The sequence below is a fragment of the Zingiber officinale genome, chromosome 3A (assembly GCF_018446385.1).
Source record: "Zingiber officinale cultivar Zhangliang chromosome 3A, Zo_v1.1, whole genome shotgun sequence".
Taxonomy (NCBI): domain Eukaryota; kingdom Viridiplantae; phylum Streptophyta; class Magnoliopsida; order Zingiberales; family Zingiberaceae; genus Zingiber; species Zingiber officinale.
In genome coordinates this window covers 3,205,664-3,223,428 of record NC_055990.1, presented here as the reverse complement: position 1 = coordinate 3,223,428, position 17,765 = coordinate 3,205,664, and the positions used below count along the sequence as shown (strand labels likewise).

Genomic DNA, 17,765 nt, shown 5'->3' with positions numbered 1-17,765 from the left:
TGAGCCTGCTCTCCGGACGGATGTGGAAAAGTCCCGTGAGTGAAGCCAGACGGAAAGTCCCGTGAGTGAAGCCAGGGTTAGAAAGTCATGGTGAGTGAAGCCGACAATTGAAAAGTCCCGGTGAGTGAAGCCGTGATTGGGAAATCCCGGTGAGTGAAGCCAGGCAGTGGGAAATCCGGTGAGTGAAGCGGTGAAACCCTAGTGAGTGAAGCTAGGTGAAAGTCACGTGAGTGAAGCCGGGCAGGGAAAATCGAGATGGATCAAGGGTGATCGACATCTGGTGATGGGAAGTCAAGTGGTCATAGGATTGATCGGATACTTGGTACGGAGAGAAAGGTCTAAGTGGGTCAAAGGGACACTTAGCGGGAGTCCTAGCAGGTCAAGGGAGTGACCGGATGCTAGGCAATGTACCAACAAGTCAAGATTGACCGGATGTTGGTTTGGACTTGGTGCAAACATGAGCTCTGGATCGATCCGTGATCGATCCGGATACATGCAATATTCTCGATCGGTTCGTGACCGATCGAATACATCAGTAGATATCAGGTGATAACCGATCGATCCGGTGACCGATCGAGTCGATCGTGGTAACAGAGCGAGGCGCAGAGGGGCTGATCGTCCGGGACCGATGACAAAGTTCGATCGGTCCCGGACCGATCAGAAGTTCTCGACGGCCGTGGACCAATCGGAGTCCTGATCGGGTCCACGCATCGATTGGCACCAGCCATGGCACAACGCCAGATTTCTTCTCGGCTTCTTTCTCCGCAGTATAAAAGGAGGCCGAGAGCTTCTACATTGGTTTATTATTATTCTTCCTTGATTGAAGCTTCGCTCCTATACTCGAGGTTCGAGCTTTGTTGAGCTCGCTCGGCTTCGCGTGAGCTTCCGTCGATCACCGCCGCAGCTGGGTTGTGAAGTTGTCGCCCATCGCCTCCCTACGATGAGAGAAGGCAAGCGAGTGTTGCATTCATATTGTTGTTTGTATTTGCTTCTTGCTTTCCTTGTACTCCTTTCTTGTTGTTACAAGTATTGTGGCGAGGTTTCTCCACCCACAAGGAGCATCTATTAGCCGGTTCTCCGGGGACTCATCCACCGACGGATTGATAGGCTTCGTCCACCTTACGGACACGCCGAGGAGTAGGAGCTTATCTCCAAACCTCGTTACGTCGGTTTGTTTGAGGTTTGTCTTCTTTTTTCGTTTCGTGTTTATTTTCAGCTGCGCTAACACGTTTTGTAGAAAGAAACGACGATTTGGGGTCGGCTATTCACACCCCCCTCTCTAGCCTCCGTACGAAGGATCCTAACAAGTGGTATCAGAGCAAGGTTGCTCTTCGTCGGATTAACACCCGGGGGAGCACAAGCTAGAGAATGGATCGACTCGGAGAAGACATCACGTTTCCACCATTCTACGAGTGCTGCGACTTCGCGTATTGGAAGGTAAGAATGAGGTATTTTCTTATGACTAACCTTGAAAATTGGAGTTGTGTTCAATTAGGTTTCAAGTCTCCGATGGACAAGAAAGGAGAAACCCTAGAGAAGAAGGAGTGGACCAAGGAGCAAATCCACCAATCAACCATCAATGATGAGGTAACGAAAATCATTGAATTTTCTTTACCTAATGACATTTTGTGTAGAATAGGTGGTTACAACAACGCCAAGGAGTTGTGGAATAACTTGGCCAAGTTTCATGAGGAGAGCTCCACTTCAAGCCATGAAGAGGAGTCAAGTGAGCCAAGTAGCTCACATCATGGAGGGAGCGAATTAGAAGTTGAGAGTCACTCAACGTCTAAGGAAGAAGAGGAGGTCTCTTCTTCAAGATCGGAGCAAGAAGAAGCATCTACCTCCGGAAGGGATGAGGAAGAGAGCCTTCATCCATCCTCAACCCTAGGTAACTCAAGCATTGTAATTTCAAATAAGTTACATATAATATGCTTTGAGTGTAGGGAATTTGGGCACTACAAGAGTAAGTGTCCAAGGAGGGTTAGGAAGACTCCACCGGCACCAAAGGTCAAGGGAGCCGGAGTCCCGACACGCAAAGGCAAGGAGCACGTGGTATGCTTCCAATGCAAGCGAAGGGGACATTATCGGAGTCAATGTCCAAGGGGGAGGCAACCTCACAAGGACAAGGGATGCACATCGATAGGGGGAGCTAAGGCAAACCCTAAGGTACCTTTTAAGGCACACTATTGCAATTCAAATAAGAAACATGCTAGTAGTTTTATTGCTATTGCAAATAATGATAAGCATGTTAATTATAGGAATCAATATACATGCTTAGGTGCCAAACATGTTAACCTAGATAAGGATAATACTAGAAATGCCAACCTTAGGATTAATTCATCTAAGGTTAAGGAAAATCTAGGTAGAAACCCCAAAACAACTAGACACATGCCTAGGAATACCTCAAAGAAAAATGAAAAATTAAAAATTGAGGTATTAGAGAAGGAGAATCAAGTCTTGAGGTCAAGACTTGATACTTTGGAAAAGGCTCTTAAGAACTTGGAGAAGTCATCTCTAGGGTTTAAGGGTCAAAAACCAATGTCCAAGGACAAGAAAGGTTTGGGTCACAAACCTAAGTCCCAAGTGGTCAAGCCCACTTATCACAATGTTCCATTCGATTATGGAACAAGACCTAGGGCTAGAAAGACCATCACCAAGGTCGCAAGGGGAGTCACCCCTAGAGTGGATCTTGATGAGTCCCAAATGACCAAGGCTTTAAAGCCTAGGAGGGTCATTAGGAGGGTTGCTAGGGAAGTCATCCCTAGTGAATATTTAGTGAACCCAATGAGCTCCAATAGGTATTGGGTTCCTAGGAGCGTGATTTCATCACGCTAGATGAGTTAGGGTGTGCCAACCTTACTTGAATAGGTAGTTAACCTAATCATGACAAAAGGTGGCATTTTAGGAATTTTCAAGGTGTAATCAAGCCTTGAAAATAAAATGGAAAGCTATTCCTAAGGTGATTAGGATGTGCAAATCACATTTGAGGAGTTCTCTAGAGTCAATTTGCACATAGTGATCTAAACATCTTTACACTACAAGAAAAAAGCTAAACAACAACGCTTTTTTGGCGTTGTCGTATGTACTTAAAAAGTGATGTTGTAGATGGTGTTGTAGAAAGTCATATCAAAGACAACGCTTTAAAAGCGTTGTGGTTGGTCACAAAGACAACGCTTTTTAAGCGTTGTCTTTTCGTTCTTAAAAAGCGTTGTTATAGATGCTGTTGTAAAAATGCACATATCAAAGACAACGCTTTAAAAGCGTTGTGGTTGGTCACAAAGACAACGCTTTTTAAGCGTTGTCTATTCGTTCTTAAAAAGCGTTGTTAAAGATGCTGTTGTAAAAATGCACATATCAAAGACAACGCTTTAAAAGCGTTGTGGTTGGTCTCAAAGACATTATTTTTTAAGCGTTGTCTTTTATTACTTAAAAACGTTGTCTTTTTAAATTTATAAAAAATAGTGTTTTTCTTAATTAAATAGCAAAAATTATAAAAAATACTCAAAATTTACATATAATTGAATATCCACAACCACAATCATTTTTATAAGAAGACTATTTAACAAATAAATAAAACTTTATATTATACAAACAAAATGTATACATATTGATCCACAAATTAAATTTGTATCATACAAGTTATCCTTAACTTCATGACAATAATTTTTCAAACACACAAGTTTTACAAAACCTCATCATTGACTAACCCCTGTTGTTGGTGTCCATCGCATGGAATTCATTGTATATATGTCAGGCAAGCATTTTCCAGTCTCAAGCATAGTTGACAAATGACTCTCCATCTCCTCAAGCATCCTAGCTTTCCCATAACCATCTATAATGGTATTATGAGTAACTGTATTCGGCTCGATCCCCAAATAAGACATTTCCATAAGCAATTGCGGAATCAACTCAAAGCGCCTAAGTTTGCAACAACTGCTAATGAGGACGGTGTATGTATGAGCATCTGGTTCACAATCAGAAATTGCATTCATCTCCTCAAGTGTAGAAATTGCCTTGTCTAGCAGGCCACTATGACCATATGCGCCAACAAGTGATGTGTAAACATCAAGCGTTGGTTTGAGGCCCTCGTACAGCATCACTCTGAAAAGTGAAGTTGCATGATCAGGTTGTCGACACTTGCCCAGCATGGTTAATAGCCTTGCATAGGTTCGGGAAATTGGCTGATACCAATGCTGTCTCCGAACCAGTCCAAAGATCTATAGTATACAGAAACCCTACAATCTCATTAGTCAGATGAACTGCAATGCTATCAGTTATATTACAACATAAATCAGAAGAATTAGGGTCGGTCAAATTGAATCCCTAGACAAGGGGAACAAATTTTGAGGACGTAAGCAATCAATTTCGCTGTAGAAAGGGGAAAAATTAGGGTCGGAGTACCTTGAGAGCGGATTCCCATTGGTTAGCGGATATGGAATTATCGAGCGCCTCAAGCACTGCTCTGGGCCAGAGGCGGGTGAACTTGGCAGAGCCGGCCTTGCGCTCGACTCCGAGGACGGCGGCCTCCGTCCTGAGGATCCGAGACAGGCTTTCAAAATAGGTTCACAAGAAACTAATCATCTAAAGAGGTCAATGCATGAAAACAAAATTCAAACAGCACACACCTAAGTTCGCTAACCATTGAACCAAGTGTACAATAAGCAAGTGGATTACATTTGTTATTTCAATTTTTATTCAAAAATACGATAATGATGAATAAGGAGAAATGAATGAAGTGCTGATAAAGATTTACAACTAGGCTTTTTTACCAAAAAAAAACTTTTAATTAAATGGATTTGCCTCGTACAGTAAAAAAAATCTTATTAAAAGGTTTTTCAAAAATAATCTTAACCATGGTAAATTACATTCACAATAACTTTCTAAATAATGAAAGTATGATACCTGATCCTCAAGGAATAATCTTGGCGGAGTACACCATGCACCGCGATGGAATTGATTGAAAGAACTGGTGCTGCTTAGTCCAGTAAAAGAGCTCACTTGGGACATTTGCGGACTTTGCTGCCCACCAACAGCAAGTTGCTCCTGCTCCTGATCTTGCTTCCTCAAAGCAATAATGTAATCATAGGTGCTGATTCCCTGTAAGCGCATCCATGTAGAGTAGCATGAGCTAGTTAAAGTGTCAATTTTCTCCAGAATTGATGAATAAACAACACCATATCGTTCAAATTCTACTATTTGTTTTCCACTATGGAAAATCTATCAGTTAAATAACAAGCTGTAATAGTTCAGTTGGATAATAAGTTTCAGTAATGCTCAGTGTATGGATGAATGCAAAGAATTTGAAAATATAAAAGATATATTCCTTGAAATAGAGATATTTGACTGGATACATAGGTTTGTTTTATATAAATGTAGGAGCTGTGTAACTGGTAGTGTTTGCTGTGTCACAAGTAGAAATATGAAAGTAGTGTACCTTTTTTATTAAAAGAATATGGAAGAAGAAAAGTTGTGCAACTGGAAGAGTAGCAACCATGGCTAATAAAGTGCACACAGCCTGCATTATAGAGACATTATCAAATTAGTATCAGAACCTTGAAAAATCCTCATTATGATGTGTGATTTTCATTTATTTTCTCTTCTGAGTACTCACCACCACAATGATAAAGGGTGCCAAGGAAAAGCTACTACCCAGCTTTGAAACAATTTCAGCAGAAAATCTCCTTCTCTCAACAAAACACAGTATCAGCACAAGCATCCCAACAGCCCACTGCAGAATAAGCTGGCCCAAGGTGCACAAAGCATGGAGACCAATCAATAGTCAATCAGAATGAAAAGGACCTGACATAAAATGCATTCTATGTATCAGGTCCTTCACGTACTAAGAAAATAGTATCTTCTAAGTTGATGCACACAGATGATAAATCTACACTAAGAAAATAGTGTCAATCACTATGATTAATGAATACAACTATTGGAATGGTAGGAAATATTTGTGCTTACCAAGAGAAGAGCAAACACCATGAGGATGAAGAACCTTTTGTAATTTTTTCTTCCTATGCAGTTATTGATCCACTACAAGGAAAGATGAATACTGCATATTACTACAAGATAACAAAACATATAAGGTTGTGAATGGAGAAAACCCTCACCCTGCAATGATGATCAAAGCCATCAACGCATTTGTCACAGACTCTACAATGCTTACTATATTTTAGAACCTGCAATACAAACAGATAGAAATCATTAGAGAAAAACCAAGTTAATATAAAGCACATAAGAACTTTATTTTCTTGAAAAGATTGTGTGGCTCATCGTAAATGAGATCTCTATCACCTTTCTCCCTAATAACCAATATTCTGAATTATCCATCTTTTATGGTTATGCATTTGTCCAAAGGCCATCTGATCAAGCAATCAAAAAAAGTAAATTACTCATCTTACTGTCCTATTCTTTTTAAGACATCCTACCACACCACATGAGAAGCACCCACATTGTTTTGGTTAGCCTAGAAATTTGCAACTTATCACCTCGAATCCCAACGGTGGCATCACTCTGAATTATTGCACAACTTCTCCATCCATAGCAATCCAAACACCAGAACACGAAATGGCGAAGAAATATTACCTTAGTTAAGATGGAAGATTAAAAGTATTGATCAGGAAGAGACCAACAACTTTAGAAGCCTCGAAGTTTTAAATTTTGTCCATGCTGGTTGGCACAGGGAAAAAAAATTCATTCCATCTGCCAACTGGCACACGAAAAAGAACAAAACTACTGGTATGCTCCTATGAACTGCACCACCGCTTGCCGCCTTTAACACCTCATGTGTTCCTCTTTGTCGGTTGAAACCTACTATGTCACCTCATTGCCAATTGAAACCCACTGCATCCCCTCACGAGCAGTCTTCTGAACAGCCACCCACCGGATGAGGCCAATAGCTTTGAATGCCTTAAACACATCAAGCAAGGAATATAGAACAATCTGCTTGAACACTAATACTTTGGTTCATGTTCAAGCAAGAGGATAACAATCTCATCGACAGTTAGTATTTCCTTTTAATATAGAACACTAAAAAGAAGGAATATCAATGATGAAACAAACCTGAAAATGCGAGCTACTGAGGCAGCGAGCAATCTGCTTGAACAAGGTAATCATGCAGCGTTGGAACTCTGTCGTGAGCATCAAAGACCAAATATTACCAAATATTAAGATCACTGACAAACCAAATAATACCTTATTTTTAACAGCTATCTAGAGGATCTGGCTTTTTGACTTGAAGCTGGTTCAAAGAAGACAAATCAAATATACAAATACTAAGATGAAAGCATAATGAAGTAGTTAACTTTTTCTACTTTACCTGATTATAAGATCTATAGCTTCTTGCTCAGTATTTTGCTGCACGAGTAATTATTAGAAAAACAAACCCAATAGTGGAACAAAAGCTTGATAAAGAAACTAGATAATTTACACTGACAGAACTTTACAGAATAACATATAATACAGTGCTTTGTACTTGCATATTAATCCAAAAAACATCCTTTCACCTAAGTGACAATTTTTCCAAAACATCATCATTCACAAAACATCATCATTCACTAAAAATTTTCACAAGTTTTTAAACTTCAGTGACAACTTTTCTTTGGGGTCAATTGCTCAAGGTCGATCTGGTAACTATGCACTGCATCAAAAAATTGGCATTAACTATGATTCCACCAAAAAAACCACCATTCCATGAACTTAAATCTAAATAGAATTATGGCAACTATCATTCCATACCTATTCATAAATATGATCTTGTATGCACTCCGCCAACTCGGACCGAACCTCATCAATTTGTTCACGAGAGTACCCTATTTTTGTGAACTGTGAGCATACACAATTTATGTTAATGGAAAAATAATAAACACTGATCACTTTGCAATTTTAAATAGTTTATGTCAAATAATTTGAGATAAGCTAAATAATGTTACTATTGATTGCAGCGAATCTCTCTCAATAGTCTCAACTTCTTCAATAATTTCTCTCATAAAGCGCATCACAAAAAAACCACATTGTTTCGCATCCGGTTGTTGAGGAGCCTATATATAGTAATTAGAGTCAAATTGTTAATGAAAATTATACACATTACAATATATGTTAAACAAAAGTACACATACCTTAACTACTTCCCACTTAACATTTTTCCTACCTTTCCTTCCCTTGGTTGAATTAAACAATTTTAAGGCCCTTCATACGTTAAGAATATTTGTTAAATAAGATTTTTATTATAATAAATATTTACTAAAAGAAATCTGAACTCACATTTCCATTACGTATTTTGAATCATCATCGCGAATGCGGCAACTTAGGGAATCCAGCAGGTAAATAGCATCCTTGTAAGGTTCAATAACACTAAGATTCCAATGGAAACTAGGCATATACATAGGATTAGATCATAAAATTGAATAAATTATCAAAAGGAAGCAATTGAAAGTGATGTTTTACTTCTTGCTTACCCGACATTACATGGCACTAACACTAGTTGATCTGTTGATGCACTTGTCAGCTTATCTGCTAAAAGAGTTGCCCTTTGATTCAGGGTTTCAAGCTTAACTGATTTGTCTTGTGCCGTTTTTGCCAGATATGGGAGTTTGTGAGGATTCATAAATCTGAATTTCTTTGTCTTGGTATCTTTCACCATCTTTTTATACAGACACCTATCATTGCAAAGAAAAAAAATATTTAGATACTAAATAATAAAATTTAGATACAAAACACTCATAATAAGTTGGAAAAAATAATGATCACTCATAACACTAAGTTATGGCTGATGATAGTAACATCCATACATGAGAACTTACTATGAACAGTCTTGCATATTAAACATACCAGAAATGTATGAGAATAACATGGTATGAGAAAATTACTAGAAGTTGAATTTTTCAAGAGTAAACTTGTTCACACAACAATATTAGTAAACTTCTTGCAGTTCAAATCAGGGATTTTCTGTCTTGCTAGATATTAGAATTTCCCAGCAAACATAAAGCAATGCAGTAATTTCCCAGCATAAGTAAAGCAATGCAGTTGCAACCGAGAAAATAATATTTAGATACTAAATAATAAAATTTACTAACAAAACAATCATGTGGATTAAAAAATAATGATCACTCATAATAAGTTGGTGAAATTGTAACAATAAACCATAATAAGTTGCTAAAATTGGGAAGCAAACATGTGATGAAAAAGTTCTTGAAATTGCTTAAATAAACTTACTTACCATATGTAGGCAACGATCAAATTTCCTGAAATTGCCTCCAAATGATACAAAGAATTGATGTCCTCAAGGTCAAGAAAAAGTTCACAATCTTCATCAAACACTTCATTATCTAAGCACATTGATATACATTTTCCTCCCTCTAGAGCATGCTTACTGTAACAATATAACATATGTAATGCTCTTGGTACACTTGTTGACAAAGTAGGTTTTGATTTTTTTCGTTCAAACTTCTTCCTTCTAGGCTTCTAATAATTTCAAATATAAACAAGTTAGATAGCTAGGTTGAATAATAATAAAGTGGCAATATAATTAGAAATATAATAATAAAGTGACAATATAATTAGAAATATAATAGCTCATATACCTCATCTTGCTTCACAATCTGCTGTTCAGGCCAAGCCACAACAGTTCCTATGGCATCACCAATTACTTCACATTCACTTGGAATTGGATATGGCAAAGGAGCGGATTTGTCCACTGCTTGATCAATGGAGACTCGAATGCAATTCTTGGGAAATGGAATACCATGAAGCATTTTTTCCATGCCATTGAAACAAACAATTGTACCACAAGCAAAAATATTTGAGCAAGATTCCAATGTCAATGCAACTGATTGACCCTAAAATATTAAAAAAAAAACATGTTGATTATATTTAGTTTATAATGCTATAATAATAATGAATATCACTATAACTTGTATTTTACCTGTAAAACTTCGTCTTTACCCACAATCTGTACGTCATCTTCTTCAATATTCTTCTGATGAAACTTCACCGAGCAACTGCCTTTGTCATCAATTGAATTGTCCCATGCACCCCTTTTATGCATTAATGCTTCAAGTTTTTGGATGCGTACATCTTGTTCTAAAATTTGCATCTTCGCCTCCTTCAGCTCCCTTTTATGCTCAGCGATTATATCTAGGGTAACATCATATTTCTTCCTTGTTCTACCAACATTGAAATAGATTGTTGGGTTGATATGACCTCCGATACCCCGGACACGCCCAGAATATTCCTGAGTTTCAAGTGCCTTGGTAAGAATATCCTCTTTTGCTCCTTCGCATTGCAGCTTACCCTCCCTCTTTTGCTGTATATATTCATCCTGTAATGCAACATTAAAAAGAATTATCAGTACTTTACCAAGGATAATTACCAAGGATATGCAATATTGGTTTAAAAAATACTGATGTCCAGGCCGGTTCTGTTCTATATAAACCCACACGTACAAAGACCTTGTAGAAGAAGCCTTTTGATAGCACTAAGTTGCATTTATCTCGGCCAAACAAAGCTAGAAATCAAATATGATTTTTCATGCATTATTCTAAGAAGAAACATGCTCATTGTTTGTATAAAGAGGACTCTGCAGCTAACCAATAATACTTTTTGAACTTATCTTGACAATTGAAATCTACTTCAATTGACTCAAATTCAAATAAAAATTCATGCATCTCTTATTGACAGTTTAAAAATCAACTAACTAAAGTTTCAATTGACTCAAATTCTCTTTAGTCAATTGGATTCCTTATTTAGTCAACTCAAGTACAATAGAGTGCATTTTATTCACGAACAAATAGTCTGTAGACAACTCAACAGTTGACTGAACACTAGTGGACTCAATCTATTTAAAGATTCCAATTTTGCTCGCTTACACCTCCGTAACACTATGTAAAGCTTTGGGATCGAGCTTGGACATCAACTACAACAAGAAACTCATGTTACTAGATCGAAGGTCCTCTACAAGTCAAATTTACTCACATCATTCTTGGATAATGTTGCCCCATTCACGTGAACCCCAAAATTACAGTTTAACATATTTATAAGATCATTACCCTTTAAGGACTTCGCTAGCTTGCTCAAGACCTCACATCTTCCATATCTTCCACATGTCCAAAGGCTACAACCCTTCCTACGATTGGCCAAATGCCTCACCACTACTTTCATTCCATTGTATGCAACCCTAACTTAAACCCTATGTGATACATCTCCATTGACGTTGACCACTTGAGGCACAATTGCACCAACATCATGTTCTGAGAAAATAATATGAATAGAGCACTCACTTTCTAGACATATAGGGTATGACATATAAATACATAGTTTATAATTTCCTTATATAGTACCTTTTTTCAATGTCTCCTATGTTCCTTGTTGGCAAATACTCTTCCCCCACTACAAGCCATTTCTTTCATAGGATTTTTGTTGCCCAACTACACCATCAACCACCCTTCTGCCAAAACCATATGTGTTCTTACTGTGACCAAGGTCTTCCTTCCCTCACGAAACCATCTTCTCCAACAACCCTTCACAGCTCTATATAATAAAAAAAAGTGCCAAGGAGATATATTGAAGTCCACATCTGTTCTATATAAACCCGTCACCTCTAATCTCTCAATGCATTCATTCACCATTTACTTCCTCAATACATGCTCTAGTACTGAGAATTCAAGCTATGCAAGGAATGGCTGTTAAACTCCTCATTGCACTGCTTGCCTTGGCTTCCTCACGCAAAGGGTATGCATGCATGCAACTTTACTCTCGAAAACTAGAAGATATATTGAAGTCATTATCAGAAGAACATGAAAATTTACTTACAATCTTGTGTACTGTGTCCACCAAATCTTCACCTTCAAACTCTCCTCCTTTGTTGGCGCGTCCTTTCTTCCACATAATAGCTCTATTGATGTCATTATCATCACATAATTCAGTCCCCTACAACAAAGAAAAATCAAATAACAAATGTGAAATAATTTAATGTGAATCAATTAGAGGGTTCTTAGAGGAAATATATTTTAAAAATACTTACAATTTCTTCAGCAAAGCGTGCATACCCTTTGCGTGAGAGTCGATGAGGATATCTATTTTTTTCCTTCGCTCTTTTTGTTGATCACTGAGTTTCTAGTTATTTCAAACAGGCGACATATCAAATTTGAATAATACATAATGAATTATGATCGAATAGTTTCAAAAGAAAAAATTTAGAATCTTACAATGAAATCTTCAGAAATGCGACTAATGACAAACGCACGCCAATCTTCTCTTGTAATTTCAAAGCCAATAGGTGGCTCATTCAACTCCTCAGGTTTGTCACGCCTGCTTAAAATAAATTTTTGGGTGAGATGGGTCTTGTATTGCCTCCACTTACTGTTTGCAGACCTCAAACATCCCTTTTTCCACTTTGAGTCAACATTATAAATCAACTGTACATCAAATAAGTGGAAAACATTAATAAGATTAATTAAGACAAACATAAAATATATCTATCATTAGTAGTGAAATATTATAATTGTTAAAACATGCTAACTTGCTTACATTGACTGATTCCCATATTAATTCTTTGACAGCAATTGGGACTTGCTTCCATGTCTTGTATTTAATATTAACCTTTTGCCGAGCCAAGACACCAATGTAACTTTGCATGGCTACAGCAGCTGGTCCTATCGGTTGTCCAAAATTATTGAATGACACCTCATTTCTAATACCTTGCATTCTTTGCTTTGTAATCTTATCCAACTGTGTGCGACCTCTAGAAGTTCTTGAGGAGATAGTGTCTTTGGAATCCAACACTTTATCACCCTCGCAACTCTCTTCACGGGCAACTGTAATGACTTCTTTACCCTTGTCCAACTTTGCAAGTTGCCCTATTCTCTTACTCTTTCTAGTAGAATCCATTGATCTGTAACAACTTAGACTGATCAACATAAGTTTAGTTAGAAACATGCATAAACTCACAGCAAGATGATATATTTACACCAACAAATTCACAACAATATGAAAAAAAATAAAAGATAAAAGCAGAAACTTGCAATAACATCACAACATATCTGATTCGAATTAAAGTGAGGAATATAACATATTAATATTGTCCACAAATTCATCCTCATAGGTAAATTGTTTACACACTTATATTCAAAAGCAAAAATTCAGCAATTAAATATTGTCAATCCAACTTCCATCACAGTCTTCACGAATACATGGTGGTTCATTATCATCTTCTCCGTCAATATCCATTGATGGTAACCCCCTACTAAAACATTGATAGTGGATAGCAGTGTCCTCTAACTCTTCGCCCTTTAGGTATTCAAAGTAGTCTCTGTTTGGTGTTGCAAGTACAACACTCCATAAAGGATCTTCGGGATCTTCAATGTAAAATACTTGCTTTGCTTGGCTTGCCAGGATAAAAGCGTCAGATTTGAATCCAAGTCTATTGAGGTTTACCAATGTGAAACCAAGATCATCTACTTTAATGTCGTTATTATGCTCCACCCAATTACATTTAAACATTGGAAGTTGAAATTTATGGTAATCAACTACCCATATTTCTTCTATAACTCCATAAAAAACCATATCTGACACAATAGGATTTTTATCCTTTGCACTTGCAACTTGCATTGTCTTTGCAACTAAGCTGACTCCGGAGTTTTGAACAACTCGTATAGCATCACGCTCTTTTGTAGCATAAGTAACCCCGTCAATCAAATAGCTAGAGTATTTTAGTACTTGCTTGTTAGGCCCGCGAGCTATCCACATCAATCTTTCTGAAACTTGATGAGTGGAATGGTCAACTACATCAGCAACCTAAATTTTTTATGCAATAAATTTTTAATTATGCATAAATATGAAAATGAATGTATGCCAATATGTAATACTAAAGAAACTTACACGATCACGCAACCAAGTAATAAACGTTCGATTATGCTCATCTTGTAACCACTTCTTGGACTTAGCCTTACGAGGAAATCTTGCATTCAAATACGTCATGTGTTCCCTAATCAAATTATTTGGTATAAATAAACCAACAGAATGTAAGCAAACCACATTAAAATATTAATAAGTTATATACATTACTCGATATAGAGATCAATCTCAGCATCATTTGCCAATACATAACGATGTGCTTGCGTCAACTCATCGTGAGTAGTGGAGTAGACTACTGCACCTGATAAAGGCTTAGTAAGTTCTATTTGTCGATGACTTGATGGGATCCCAATTGTGTGCACACTAGACAGATAGTCTAAGCAAAATTCAACAGCCTCTTCAGCAATATAAGATTCAGCCATACACCCTTCAGGTCGATTGCGATTTCGCACATAACCTTTCAAAATCTTCATGTATCTTTTAAATGGGTACATGTATCTATACCAAACGAATCCACACAATTTCTTCTCTTGCACAAGATGAATAGTTAAATGAATCATTATATCAAAAAATGAAGGAAAAAATATTTTTTAAGTAACCACAATATCATCACAATCTCTCTTTGCATTTCATCCAACTTTAAAACATCTATCACTTTATTACATAACACATTGAAGAAGAAACACAAGTGAGTGATAGTGTCTCTAACATGTTTGAGCAAGACACCAGGGATGGCCACTGGAAGCAATTGTTGCATTAAAACATAGTAGTCATATGACTTAAGGCCAACAAGTTTCAAGTCATACAACCACACAAGGCTTTTAACATTGAATGAGTAACATGCCAGAAGTTGTATTCCAAACAAAGAATTTAAAATCTTTATTTTCTCATCCTTACTAAGTATATGATAGGCTGCTGGTAAAAATATTCTCTTCTCCCCTATCTTTGGTGCCAAATATGTTCTCACATTCATTATCAAAAGGTCTAATCTCATTGTAACTCCATCCTTTGTTTTTCCTAGAATGTCAAATAACGTATCAATGAGACTTTCACAAATATTCTTTTCAATGTGCATCACATCAAGAACATGTCGAATGTATAGATGTTTCCAATACTGAAGTTCAAAGAAAATTGATTTTTTTTTCCAGCATGATTTTACATCATCATTCGACTGAGACTTTCTACTCATTTTTCCCCAATGACAATTAATTCTTTCAACTCTTTCAAAAACTTCATCGCCACTTAATGGTTTTGGAGCAGGGTTAAATTCTTGGTTCCCATTAAATGCCTTCCGTTGCCTTCGATAAGGATGAGTTGCAGGTAGAAACCTTCTATGACCTGTATAAGACATTTTCCTACTATGCTTCAACCTTGTTGAATAGGTATCTTCACCACAAATAGGACATGCATGATATCCTTTCACAATGCATCCTGACATGTTCCCATATGCAGGAAAATCATTGATCGTCCATAATAAGATAGCCCTAAGCATAAAAGTTTCTTGGCGATATGCATCATATGCTTCGACACCTATATCCCATAAGCATTTTAAGTCATCAATTAGAGGTGCTAAGTAAACATCAATATCATTTCCTGGCTGTTTGGGACCAGAAATTAACAATGTGAGCATCATAAATTTTCTCTTCATACACAACCATGGAGGAAGATTATAAGTAATCATTAAAACTGGCCAACAACTATATGCAGAACTCATTAAACCATGAGGATTCATCCCATCAGCTGATATAGCCAATCTGAGATTTCTTGCCTCAATACCAAAATCTGGCCATTTGCGATCAACTATTTTCCAAGAAGGTGTATCAGCTGGATGGCGTAAATATCCATCACAAAGTCTTTTTTCGGCATGCCAAGTCAACTCCTTAGATATCTCTTTATTCCGAAACATTCTTTGAAATCTTGGAATAAGGGGGAAGTACCACAAAACCTTGGCAGGAATTCCTTCATTTATCATATTTTTTTTCCCAACTTCCACCTTGACATCCCGCAAGTAGGGCAATTAGTTAAATCCTCATACTCCTTCCGGTATAAGATACAATCATTAGGACAAGCGTGAATTTTTACATAATCCATCCCTAATGCAGATAAGCTTTTCTTTGCATCATACAGAGATAAAGGCAATTTATTGTCATCCGGAAGTATTTCTCCTAACAAACTGAGTAGGTCGGTGAAACTTTTATCACTCCAACTATATTTGGCCTTCAAGTTGAATAATTTCACAATTGCAGATAACCTTGTAAATTTAGTGCATCCGGATATAAAGGTGTCTCAGCATCTTCAAGAAGCTTATTGAATTGGGTTGGATTCTCAACATAACTATCATATGCATCATGAACCATATTTATTGGTTCCTCACGAACATATTCATTTGGCCCTACTTGGTCACTTTCATTTTGTGAAATCCCTATCGTAGATCTTTCGCCGTGCCATATCCATGTATGATATGTCATATCTATACCGTTACAATACAGATGTGCCCTGATAGTTTGTATATTTTTCTTCTTTAGATTGCCACATTTTGCACATGGGCAAGATATTCCCATATTCGGATCATTAGTGTTTTCCATTGCAAATTGCAAGAAAGACTCAACTCCATTCTCATATTCACGTGATAGTCTATCCTTTGACATCCAATCTTTGTCCATTCTTTATAACTAATCAATCAACAATGAGCTAATACCTAAAAATATTAACACAAACAATAGTGTGAAACTATAACAAAATATTTAAACAATTAATCAAAATTGTATTTCTACCTGAAAATTTTTGACCATACAGGTTTCTCATCAAAATGCAATCCCAATAGCAATTTTCTCACTTGGGGAGATAACCTAGTTATCTATATTATCCATATGTACATGTTTGTTAGAGTCTACGTATAGGTAGTTAGGTACTTTTGCCTTGGTATAAATTGTAGAGTCATATAATATTGGAGCATTCACCAAAACATATTCTCTATTGAAACATGTTAACCTTTAGTTGAAAAATGAAACCATTCCAGGAAAATGCTTGAATTATAACTTATAATAAGCAACTTTGTTTCTTTAGCACTTGAGAATCTGCAACTTCCTCAAAGGGACATCAACATAAGCAACTCAATGCAATAGTGCATGATGTATTAAATCATACTTAAGCCATTAAGCTCTTAGAAGGCATGTGACATAAATATAACAATAGTAGTTGATATAAATTCAACAAACTGAGTAGGCACAAGTCACTGCCCAGAATTAAGATGAGATAATGCAGAACACAAGTTTTAGATACAATAAAAATGAGAGATATTCTCTGCGCATTAAGGGTACACAATAAAAATAATAGTAGAATAACACTAGAGATTGATTAATTTCAAGCTGCACATTATACCTGACGACAAAGAAAGGCTGGAATGTGAATAATATCTGCAACTTGGCCAACAGCTTCACACTGAATTTGAGAAAAAAGGATAGCATGTTATATGCTTCATGCTATTTTTAAGGATTAATACCTACTGCCAAAGTCTATAGCTAAATGTTTAAAAATTCCAGATTAAATCATGAGAAAATACAATCAGGGGAGGGGGAAAATTGATGCAGTATGAATCCGGCAAAATGGCTAGTTCGAAAAATAATCAAAAATAAACAAAATCTTATTCTAGAGGGATGGAAGAAATTTTACCTTTCTTTCTTCCGTTCCTCCTACTCTCGAATCTACTCTGCGAGGAAGGAACTAAGATCGAAGGGTTCAGAGGAGTTGAGGAGCCGTGAGAAGATTAGGAAGGATAAGCTGACTTTGATTGAGGAGATGGGGAAATGCGAGATTAGGGATCTCGACTTGGAGGAGTTGGGCCGGCGTGAGGAGTTTTGCGTGAGGAGTTTGGGTCGAGATTAGGGTTCAGAGGAGATCACGCGGCAAGGAGA

At 37.0% G+C, this 17,765-nt stretch overlaps 1 protein-coding gene across 1 annotated transcript; it reads right to left on the bottom strand.

The window, feature by feature from the left end:
* Window positions 1-892: 892 nt before the first annotated feature.
* LOC122053468 (pentatricopeptide repeat-containing protein At3g53170-like) lies at window positions 893-6,046 on the bottom strand. Its single transcript, XM_042615522.1, has 7 exons — window positions 5,962-6,046; window positions 5,612-5,740; window positions 5,435-5,515; window positions 4,853-5,097; window positions 4,402-4,549; window positions 3,730-4,217; window positions 893-935 (listed from the first exon to the last, which is right to left on the bottom strand). Exons 1-7 carry the CDS (start codon window positions 5,980-5,982, stop codon window positions 893-895), a joined length of 1,155 nt encoding a protein of 384 aa, XP_042471456.1. The 5' UTR covers window positions 5,983-6,046.
* Window positions 6,047-17,765: the final 11,719 nt, after the last annotated feature.